Source organism: Triplophysa dalaica, chromosome 9 (genome assembly GCF_015846415.1).
Source record: "Triplophysa dalaica isolate WHDGS20190420 chromosome 9, ASM1584641v1, whole genome shotgun sequence".
In the NCBI taxonomy this organism is placed as follows: Eukaryota; Metazoa; Chordata; class Actinopteri; order Cypriniformes; family Nemacheilidae; genus Triplophysa; species Triplophysa dalaica.
In genome coordinates, this window is record NC_079550.1 from 2116107 (window position 1) to 2128358 (window position 12252).

The following is a 12252-nucleotide window of genomic DNA, read 5'->3' on the forward strand; positions in this document are numbered from 1 at the left end:
AGGTAATCCACGGATCAGGTTATAGAAAGCAAACATTTGTACAAAGCACAATGTACCGAAGAGGGACGAAGGGAACTGAGACAATATATAAGGAGCCACTAACTAGGGAAGAATTGTACAGGGACGGTGGCAAGCAGGTGACGAGGATAAAACACTAAAAGGAACTAGCGGGAAGATAACACGGGACAGGTGATATGGATGAACACTAATGGGGATCTGACAGAGATACAAGGGGGCAGGGCTAAAAGACGCGACACCAGAAAGAGAACATGGCATTACAAAACCAAAACAATGCCATGCACTTTCTCCACATAAAACACATTGGTGGATCATGACACAAGGCTTTAAGGCTAGTCCAAGACTGATATGAATTTTTCAGCGGTCTTTACTGAAAACAACTTACCCTGACACCGTTAATGTTTCTAAGGCATTTTATTAAAAATGGTATGTTAAACCGGGCCTGCATGTTGCATTATTGCTTGTGTTTCTGTATGCACTCATTAAGATCTTTTGACATTTTTTCTGTATGTTCATGTTGTGCTACTCAGGTGGAGTACAAAGAGTCCCCGGTGCTGGTAAGTAACTGTACAGTTATTTACAATATTTTATAATATAATATATATTTATAATATATAGAGTTTTTTACAATATGTACTTTGCTCGAATGAATTAACTGCATATTTGCCTACTAATATATATTCTCACTGATATTGTTATCTGTTTATAAAATGCAGGGGTGCCTAAACCTGGAGCTGGTGAGTTCTGATTCGAGTTCAAATAGAGACACAAACCATGGCCTGGAATAGAGTGATAGGAGTCTATACAGTGCACATGTATCGTGTTCCCTGTTCAAACGTGTTTGTTATCTGTCATATAAACTTGAAAGATCCCGGAACAGAATTGACATTTCATTTCTGTTTTCATCTACTGTATATGTTTATGCACACCTAAAAGGTGACTAAATTATTTGGATTTGTACATTTACGTAACTTGATAGCCTTTCTAATGCCTGGCTCAGACTACAGGAGTTTTAAAATCCTGACACATTATAAAATCTGGTTGCAGCAAACACATAAGGAGAATCTTGACAGATTATCTTATTTAAAAACTAAACCATGCTCATACCAACATATTTAAAATTTCTGTCACACCACACACTACATCATTTTAGATTATCGTACCAGAGGACGCGAGCATCAAGTGATGTCACCAGAAAGCGCACGTGTAATGTATTTTATGTCACATGGGGACATCTAGTGGTAGTATGGCGTTATGTCAACTGGTGGTCGTGTTTTGTTTCTGGTAGCAGTGAAATACATTTGTGTGAGGAAGCAGCAGCTCTTTTTCACTATGTAAAATACAGAACAGAATTGCGAAGCAACAATTTGAAAGACGCATTATAGAGGTTTTTATTCTGTTGCCACATTTCAAAAACATCTCCACTATCCAGCGCACTGTGTTTACATTTTAAAGTTCTGCCAGTCACTCCATCATCTTGCAGTCTTGTCTCTTATTTGTTGTTGTAAAAGTACCAAAGTCATCAACACGATGTGAAATATGATATGATCGGGCAGCCCCGATTTTTCAAGGAGCAGATTGGGAGGGGTAAGATTTGATCTGTAAATGCTTCACATTACGTGATAATCTGGACCGATTGAGGCCATTGATCCTATTTTTCGAAGTTTCTGTTTCGAAGTTTTCTGACCGAGTATCCTGAAGTCTGGGCATAAGTAAGATAGACCAGACATACTAATGAAAGTATCTCCCTTTGTTGTTTTTGTTTTGAAAACTACAGTCCCTGACAAAAGTCTTGTCGCTTGTGTACATATTGACCTGAAGTGCCGCTGAAATATATTACTAATCAAGATTTTTTTTAAAGAAATGACTCATTTTAATCCCGACATCTTTTGTAATAATGTTTCAGTGCAAAACGAAACTGTCATAAAGTATTGTAATATTCAAAGCTTGGTAAAGGCCATTGAGTCAATATTTGCAAAGACATAATTGTTGTCGCCTTGTCATATGAGCTTCACCTGTAACTAATAATGGATCAATTAGGTCTCAGGTGTGTATAAATAGAACCCCAGTACACTAGACCTTCACATCAACTGCAACTAGACCTGTGCAAACATGCCTAAGATTCACCCTGAGACTAAAGTTTTGATTATCAAGAGGCTGAAGACCAGATCCACTGCTGATGTGGCAGACACCTTCAATCTGTCAAAGCGTCAATTACAGAGGATAAAAAGATTTGAAGAGACTGGAGACGTTTTGACAAGCCCAGGTCAGGCAGACCCCGCAAGACAACTGCTCGAGAGGACCGTTTGTTGGCTCGAAAATCCAAGGCCAGCCCATTTTCCACTGCAGCAGAGCTCCACGAAACCTGGTCACCTGAAGTCCCTGTGTCAACCAGAACAGTTTGTCGGATACTTTCTCGAAAGGGCCTCCATGGTCGAATCAGTGCCCAGAAGCCAGCACTAAACAAAAGACAATTGAAAAAACGTGTGGCATTTGCCATGGCCCACAGCCTGCTAAAAGGATGGATGCTGGAAAAGTGGCAAAAGGTTGATTTTTCAGATGAATCTTCTGTTGAATTACACCACAGTCGCCGCAAATATTGCAGGAGACCTATTGGAGCCCGCATGGATCCGAGATTCACCCAGAAAACAGTGAAAGCGGAAAAATCATGGTCTGGGGTTACATCCAGTATGGGGGTGTGCGACAGATCTGCAAGGTGGAAGGCAACATCAATAGTCTAAAATACCAAGAAATCTTAGCTACCTCTTATATTCCCAACCATAAAAGAGGCCAAATTCTGCAGCAGGATGGTGCTCCATCACATAATTCCATCTCCACATCAAACTTCCCTAAAGCGAAGAAGATCAAAATGCTGCAGGATTGGCGAGCCCAGTCACAAGACATAAACATCATTGAGCATATGTGGGGTAGGATGAAAGAGGAAGCATGGAAGACGAAACCAAAGAATATTGATGAACTCTGGGAGGCATGCAAGACTGCTTTATTTGCTATTCCTGATGACTTCATCAATAAATTGTATGAATCCTTGCCAAACCGCATGGATGCAGTCCTTCAAGCTCATGCAAGTCATACAAGATATTACATTTGAATCTCTGAGCACCACTACATAATTTGCTGACATATTTTTGTATTTGCAGTAAATTTGTTCAATTACTGTATAGGCGACAAAACTTTTGTCTTGCCAAAATTTGACCTTTCTGTCTTCATTAATTGATCAATCTTTTTTCAGTGAAACTGATTTATTTAAGTGAATTAAAAGTCATTTGGGAGGGTTTTAGCTTTTCATTTGAGCTATTTCTAAATCCAAGTGATTGATTAAAAGTAAGGTTAATAGCAGGTGTTTCTACAAAATAGATAAGCGACAAGACTTTTGTCAGGGACTGTATACTCTTTATAATAATTATGTCCTCTTATAGCACCTGAGTGAGTAGATTTGGTTTTGAACAGCAGGGGGTTGAAGTGTAAATTGTACGTCTTTTCATTAATAATTGATTTTATATTCGTATTCATTTCGTTTATGTGGAGTCATGAATATTTTAATTCCCAGCCTACACTTAATCACACCAGCTCGGACCATAGATATATATTTGTTTGCTGCACTTGACAGTTCCAGACACGTAGCTGCTAAGGCCGGTTTCACAGTGCATACGTGAGCACACTGGGCATTAATGTGACCCGAACCCTAAATGAGCCACTAGGGGACAGAGAGTAACATCATGGCCACTTTTAGTGCTCAATCCTGTTCAAATCGTTATGATTTACCTGACAAACTGTTAAAAATATGTGTGCTGCGAGCTACATAAACCATGTTAGGCAGCATGATTACTGTCATCTGATGCCATCACTGTGTGGTACCTAAGGGCCCGGACCACCAGAAAAATAACGTTTTGAAATTAGGGACACTATTTTTCCTAATTTTACAAACCAACACTAAAGTTTCTTTGAGCTCAAATACAAATCTAACAACCATTCAGTCAAATCCCAGGACGTGCAGATAGCCACAATTTTTGTGACATATATGGTGACTGTAAATCGAGCAGCACACCACCATTAACCCCTTACTTCTTTACTGTGGACAACTGTATTTGATGCCATAGTAAAGTGCACATCTTTGTTACCAGGTCGTGGAGGGGTTTACCCCTATCCCTATGGTAAATGTCATCGACATTAGACTAGAAAATCATCAATACACATGTTATCCTAAGTCATTCATCTCTAAATCAATGCCAATCTGTATTTTTTTTTCTGGTGTTTTAGGCCCATATTATGGTGGTGCCGGACCATCTGGCATTGGTACCGGTATGTTACCTGGAGCCAAGCCACTGAAAGCCCCCGGTTAGACAATTTGCCATTGTCTGTTTGGTGTATGAATGCATGTCACCATGTTTTTTTGCTTCTTATTCAGGGTTTTAAAATATTTTAAATTATTAATCACTGTTGCCCTCATGTCATTTCAGCCTCTGCAAAGATGTGATCTTTTTCTCTTACTGAGGAGGCTAAAGTGTTTTAACTCAAATGAATCATTAGCTAAAACAAAAATATTTTTTGTAAACTCCTGTACATGGGTTATATATAAAGTTCTGATATTAAAACACTTTAAAAACACTATATCTAAATAATATTTTGATCGTCATTGTCACCAAAGTATGAACAGCTTTGTAAGAAGGAGATAAAAATAACTGTTCATTTATTGCTTTAGCTAAAATAATTTTTGAGTATTTTAAGGAGGCTCTGTCTCCCTGGGCCCCTTATGATGAGCAGCAACTGCTCTGTGGACCGCAAATGAAGAATGTTTTGGAAGAACACAACAAAATATAAGTTGGTTTTCATTGAAAATGTGTCTGTCTGCTGACGATCTCATTTCTTATTATTATGTGTGATGTTTGTGTGCATGTTTGTGTCATCCAGGTGTTGGAGGTGCAGGTGTGGGTGGTGTTGGTGGAGCAGGGGCTATTCCTGGACTTACACCCGGAGCAGGTAAAACAAACACTGTACCGGCATACCTAGGTTTATTTGTCATTACATTTCATATCTTGGTCTTTGTATTGTACAGCTCTTTTAAACTCATTGTATCGAGGGTATATGCGAATACAGATCTAGGCCTGTAACCTATAGATACAAATAGAACAAAAATAACGTGTTAGCGCATACAAATATTTTTTTCCAGATTAAAGCGTATAAAAGTAATTATAAAAGATCTAGGCCTGTAACCTATAGATACAAATAGAACAAAAATAACGTGTTAGCGCATACAAATATTTTCCAGATTAATTCAATTCAAGTTTATTTATATAGCGCTTTTCACAATGTGTATTGTTTCAAAGCAGCTTTACAGGGGCAAACAGGAAAAACAGAAAAGTTAAAACACAGCACAGTGCATGGTGTTTATACAACGAGTAAGTTCATTCTAATAAATAACATCTAATTTCTAAATAAATAAATAAATGAATGAATGCAGTCTCCCGGTGAGCAGGCCAACACTGCCCTGCTGTAGCGAGGAACCCAAACTCCAATGATTGATTAATGGAGAAAAAAACCTCGGGAGAAACCAGGCTCAACCGGGAGGGCCAGATCCCCTCTGACGTGTCATAGCTGCACTCAGACTGCTGACGTGTGGTTTAGGTTTAGCATTTAATACCAAATATTGTAACTATTAATTTAGATTAAAGCGTATAAAAGTAATTCAAGTGTCTGTGAAATAAAAAATATTCCAATTCCTATTTTGTCATGAAATATGGCAGCGTTTATTATAAATGGCTTACCAATGTGGGTTATTCTCTAACATTCATGTGCCCTCATAATCTTGACTTTAAATCTGAAAATCACTTCTGTCCTGTTGTGGACGGACCAATTATCCATTGTAAATGACGTAAATTAGACGGCTTGGGTGGAGCATGTGTTAACTCCTCCCATCAACTGTCAGTCGGCTGGTTTTATACATCAAATCATATAGCAATGAAAAAACAAGCCGCGGCCACATTTTTTTCTAATTCGAAATTCCTTTTCATTCGAAAATGTGGCAGAATACGGAAGTAAGCGCAATCGACTGTAATGCAATTAATGGAGTATCCATTTTTCTGTTATCCTTATACGTTACATTATTTTATCAAGCTCGTATTTATGCAAAAGCTTTTAAACCAGTTAAGCACGATTTAAAACTGTTGCTTTTACGCGTCCGTTATAGATAGACAGCATCTAGCTGGGCAGCCCAGCTCCGTTGTGTGGAGAGCTTGAGGTGTCTCTGAATCCCTGTCAGAATTTTCTTGTGTATTAGTTTACAAAAGTAGAACAAAACAATTGTCACATTTATTTGCAGGCATGCTTATTTATCACGTTTAATAAATGTATTTAATATACAAAAAACACTAAAGTTTCTCACATTCATTAAATCTGCTTATTCTATTAAAGTATAAAATAACTTTCAACGAGGACAACATAATTGTGTATAATCATGCATTGGTGGCATTAAAGGGGAACTCCGCCCCAAAATGAAAATTCTACAACTCAAAAAAAAGGGTTGGGTTCCTTCCGAACCCGGAATGCTCTCTACCCCAAATTGGATGTGAGTGGCCCGAGCTCAGAAGAGGCCGAACCCAGAACTCACCCTCCGGAGTCCTGCAAGATATTCGAGTTCAGGGAGAGGAGCCGGGGAGGTGGAGGGATGTTTAATCCTTTAGAGGTGGCTTCAGGTGTATTCCTAGTCTATTTATGTGCTGGTTCGTTTGAGCTGAAAGGGTAGAGTCGTGATTGCTGATACAATACCGAACCAGCCGGACTTAATTATATGCTCTGGCTTCTCCCCGAACTTTGTTAATATGACATCATTAACACCGGAGTCGCCTGGACAATTTGACGATGTCTTTACACACTTTCAGTGCTTTGAAGATTGATAACATAAGTCAGAAAGCTTCCAAAACAACATTCATTTGTGTTTTTTGGAAAAATGGTGGTCCTAAAGATGTTAAACTACTTGAGAGTGAGTAATTTACAGCAGAACAAATTGTTTTGGTTGGAGTTCCCCTTTAACGGTCAGTGTCATCCAGCTGATTTTAATCAAGAGGTTGTATCATGGGAAATAGTGAATGAGCGGATGTACATCGAATGAACACTCAAAATCAGAGTGCATTGTGGGTAAAAAAGAGTGAATGAATGTCGGGGAAATTGAGTGGTTCACTCAGATTTTGGACACTGCTACAAAATGGCGGGCACCCAATATAGTGCACTATGAAGGAGATAGGGTGCGGTTTCAGAGACAGCTATACCAAAGACTTGTGAAAATGGAAATCGCGTCGGATGTGCGTCTAGGGCCTCATTTTTAAACCTGCTGCTGTGACTCCTGTCCCTATTGTTAATCAAAGAACAAAAGAAAAGAAGAATCCATTGTGTTTTGTAGCTTTAATCAATATTCTTCTTTAAGTAATGTAGAATTTAGCAATAAATTGTTTTTTAAAGCCTAATACATTTTCAAAATGCATTGCTCTCAGTTATATTTCAATGTTGAAGTTCTATAATTAATGTTAAAATTAAGAAAAAAAAAATATTGTATATATAGAAGCTGCAACTATAAATACATCAGTTGTAGTATTAATACTAATGAATTTCAATCATAAAATCATATTGAATTCATTCAAGAAATATTATAATTTTTGTGGTTTCTACATTAATTTGGAGATCAAATTTGACTCTACAAATATATTTTAAAACATCAATGTGATGTAACATAAGTTGATATTATAATTTCTCCAAAATGTGTGATTAATTAGTTAATTTTTTAATCGATTGACAGTATTAATTTAAATAAATGAAAATAAGTTAAAATAAAACAAATGACTACTGCCAATTCAAGACTGTTATTATGAGCTCTTCTTTTCAGGTGCAAGATTTCCAGCTGGTGTTGGGTTGGGAACTGGTGGTGTCAGAACTGGTGCTAAACCACCCAAACCAGGTTGATGAATAATTCATACATCATTAATATATTTCTTGATGCCATGCAGCAATATCAAAAAATTGTCACTATGTATTCTTGTAATCAGGCTATGGCTCTTTGGGCACAGGATACACTCGGCCAGGTGAGATAATATTTCTCTAATTCCTGACCATCGTATTCCGATTGTAATTGGTTTAAAAGTTCTGTCCGAATGAAAATGTTCCTTGTAAACACTTTTTTTTTTAAATGCCAATGCGATAAAAATTTGGTTTGGATTGTAAAGGGTGATTTATACCTTTTGAATCCGCTTTGGGACTTGATTGAAACCTGAAAGCAGGAGTTCTGTGCATGTCCAAAGACAGCGAAATGACATAATGGAGTGTGATGTATGGAACGTGCTGTTGTTGATGGAAAGGACTGTCGTGTCCATATACTTTATGTTACATGTACATTATAAAATTCTCATTTTACTTATAGTTTGTGAAGTAGTGCAGCCCCACCACTCCTGGCTTCGTATCCAATAGTTTGACAATTGCAGAACTGACATGCATGCGCATGAATCACAGTCAGACTCACTTTTGAAATTCATGCAAATTTAACAATGTTTTAAAACTATTGGTAAGTATGTATCACTTAAAGGGATATTTCAGCCAAGAAACAAAACTTCCCCATGTTTATTCACCCACAAGGCATCCTAAAAGAATATTACTTTCTTCTTGAAGTATAATGCAGACAGAGTTATAGTATCACGTATCATTTTACTTCCAAGCGGTAAAATGGGGGGAAAATTGTATAAGCTCCAAAACGTGCATCCAATCAGATTTGTGTGGGAAGGTATTGTCATCTCTCGTCTCCAAATCATCTCATATTTCACAAGACTTAGACAATTCAACATTTTCATTAGAAGCCCTTTCAACACTAACCATCATTCTTCACACTATTATCCACCAGTTCAGAAACATCATTATACTTTTTTTGTGCCTGGTGGAGAAGTTTCAACGTGATCTTGTCAGTGAATAAAATCATGTTATAACAGTATTTAGTGTCTCTGAAACTTTCATTGCAGGTAGTGTATATCTAGGGGCATATGGTGGATACCCACAAGCATATCCAGGTAAAGTATCATAGACATAATCCCAGAATTACAATGTGTATTATTGGATCACACTCATAAAAGCTGCTTTTAGGTAAAAGCATCTGCAAAATGTATAGAGTTTTCAGACCAGATGAGCCATGACAGTGCTCTTACACTTTAGTTTTGCAAGCAGAGTACATTTACTCCTGTCCTGGAACAGTGTGTGGCTACATTCCATTCACAGATGTCATTTTCAAAGAAAGCCCTTTATTCTATTTCTCTGAAGGGAAGTGGAGAAGGAAATATATAATCTCTCACTTTCAAAATCAGGCATAATAAATAAAATCCTGCCAGAGTAAATGTTAGGTATGTTTAGTGTGTGTCTGTCGTTAGGGGTGTTCTGGGTTTAATGCAGCTCAAGATCTTTATGTCGATTGCCGAATAAATAAAGGGTAATCTACATGCAGCCATTCTTATTGGAGAATTAGTCCTGTGATCAGAACGTTTAAATAAAAGTTGTAGTCATTTTATGTTCAATTTAAACTGCACCTGTCAAAATGACCTACACTATCCAGTATACCGTTATTTCATTGTTGTGATCAGTCATTATCAATGACTGGCCAATCAGAATCAAGAATCCAGAATGGATTAAAAAAAAAAATTAACTCATTCCTTAGTTTAGTAAACGGTATTCTATATACCTATCTTGACAATTTATGCAATACCGTAGTTATATATCTTCTACCTTGAAAAAAGACAAAAAGTACTCATAGTTCGACTTGTGCTTAATTTTGAAACAGCTGGTATATAAAGCATCTGAGAAAACATTTGTATTATTAATGATAAATTGGAATAGGATTGACACAAATTTTAAAAAAGTCTTTGTTGTAGAAACAATAGAAAATAAATAAGTGAAAGCTTAGATAATTACATTACATTAGAAACGAGTTTGTTTGTTATTACAAATAAAAATATTGCTTAAAGAAAGGGAATCAAATTTTGTTTAAGTAACTAAGTTCGGGAGGAGCATGAGCAGATAATCACCTCGGCTGGTCCGCTATCAACAATCACAGCATCTGCCCTATCAGCACAAGTGAAGGTTTCTACAAATAGAGAAGCCGTCTTACCTGCATTTCTCTCTACATTCTGCAAGCACATGGCGTTGCACCCCCCTCAATCTCTAGCGTGAGGCTGCCTCCACTAGTGACGCAAGCTCAGGTTTTCAGTTTCCCCACTCTCAATCTGGCCACCGCCCTGGAAGGGTTGCCTCCGCAAGCAGCTCCAGCGGCCGCCATTAATTCCCTCATGTCCCTCCCTCTTGCCCGCCCCTCCTTCTCGCTGTCGTCGGCAGCAGAAATGGCTTTTCCGCCCAATGTCCCGCCGCAGGAAACTCCTCCTGTTTCCGGAAACATACGGATATTCAGACACATGGCACAGGATGCGGACCACCGGCCTACACCAGTACCTCATTATTCGGAACTGATATTTCCATAAACCACCCTCTAAAAACCATCCTAGACGCCTCACTCAATTCCATCATCCAAGCTGCTAACCCAGGACCCTACAATCTTACTTAACTGCTTGGAGAACCTTTAATTCATTCCAAAGCACGTACAACTTTCCTTTCCCTGATTTCTCTCTACTCACCATCACTTCATTCATCTCCTTCCTCAACGGCAGCAAAAATTTCCAAGCTATTCAATTAAAGGCTTCTTAAGTGGGATCCATTTCTTTCACAAGCTTATTTTCAACACACCCTCCCCAGCAATAGCCAGTTCGCAGACATCTATGCTCATCAAGGGCATCAAAAGAACCCAACCCAACTGCCCAAATCACAGACAACCTACAGTTGTGTTAAAATTATTCAATCCCTAATGCTGTAAATGGTTTTAGGGAATTTAGTGTACATTTGTAATTGTATTCAGAATGAAATCCTACAAGGACTTCTTAAAGAACCATATGCAACTAAAATGACATCAATTAGTTTTGTAATACAGTAGTAAATGTTTCTTTTGTGAATTCTTCATTGACATAATTATTCAACCCCTTAAAGACTACCACTCTGAAGAACAGAGGTTCAATGAAGTGTTTTCAATCAGGTATTGAAAACACCTGTGGATATCAGGGAGCAGCAATAAAGCCTAATAAGCACCAATTAGGCAGCTTTAAAATGACTGTGATACTCAGCTCCTTCTAGACATTTACTGGTGTGGTTACAAACATGGTGAGGTCAAGAGAATGGTCCAGGAAGACAAGAGAACAGGTGATTACTCTTCACAGGAAGGGCAATGGCTATAAGAAGATTGCAAAGATGTTAAACATACCAAGAGACACCATAGGAAGCATCATTCGCAAATTCAAGGCAAAGGGCACTGTTGAAACGCTACCTGGTCGTGGCAGAAAGAAGATGCTGACTTCGACTGCTGTGTGCTACCTGAAGCGTAGAGTGGAGAAAAGTCCCCGTGTGACTGCTGAGGAACTGAGAAAAGATTTGTCAGATGTGGGTACTGAAGTTTCTGCTCAGACAATACGGCGCACCCTGCGTAATGAAGGCCTCCATGCCAGAACTCCCAGGCGCACCCCCTTGCTGTCCCCAAAGAATAAGAAGAGTCGACTGCAGTATGCCAAAAGTCATGTGGACAAACCACAGAAGTTTTGGGATAGTGTTCTGTTGACTGATGAAACAAAATTAGAACTGTTTGGGCCCATAGATCAACGCTATGTTTGGAGGAGGAAGAACAAGGCCTATGAAGAAAAGAACACCTTGCCTACTGTGAAGCATGGCGCGGGGTCAATCATGCTTTGGGGCTGTTTTGCTTCTGCAGGTACTGGGAAGCTTCAGCGTGTGCAAGGTACCATGAATTCTCTTCAGTACCAGGAGATATTGGATGACAATGTGATGCAGTCCGTCACAAAACTGAGGCTTGGAAGACGTTGGACCTTTCAACAGGACAATGATCCCAAGCATACCTCCAAGTCCACTAGAGCATGGTTGCAGATTAAAGGCTGGAACATTTTGAAGTGGCCATCGCAGTCACCAGACTTAAATCCGATTGAGAACCTCTGGTGGGACTTAAAGAAAGCAGTTGCAGTGCGCAAGCCTAAGAATGTGACTGAACTGGAGGCTTTTGCCCATGATGAATGGGCGAAGATACCCGTAGATCGCTGCAAGACACTTGTGTCAAGCTATGCTTCACGTTTAAAAGCTGTT

General features: G+C 38.7%; 1 protein-coding gene across 18 annotated transcripts in view; it reads left to right on the forward strand.

Annotated features, from left to right (window-relative positions):
- Positions 1-12252, forward strand: part of elna (elastin a) — a 118751-nt gene that overhangs the window by 98366 nt on the left and 8133 nt on the right. For 14 of the 18 annotated variants that reach the window (XM_056757481.1, XM_056757494.1, XM_056757485.1 and 11 more), the window contains 8 exons: positions 549-575; positions 735-755; positions 4161-4190; positions 4297-4374; positions 4948-5016; positions 7913-7984; positions 8073-8108; positions 9033-9080. In XM_056757481.1, the coding sequence (XP_056613459.1) occupies positions 549-575; positions 735-755; positions 4161-4190; positions 4297-4374; positions 4948-5016; positions 7913-7984; positions 8073-8108; positions 9033-9080 (381 nt within the window). The remainder of the gene's footprint in view (positions 1-548; positions 576-734; positions 756-4160; positions 4191-4296; positions 4375-4947; positions 5017-7912; positions 7985-8072; positions 8109-9032; positions 9081-12252) is intronic. The other 4 variants (XM_056757483.1, XM_056757497.1, XM_056757488.1 and 1 more) reach the window with 3 other exon arrangements.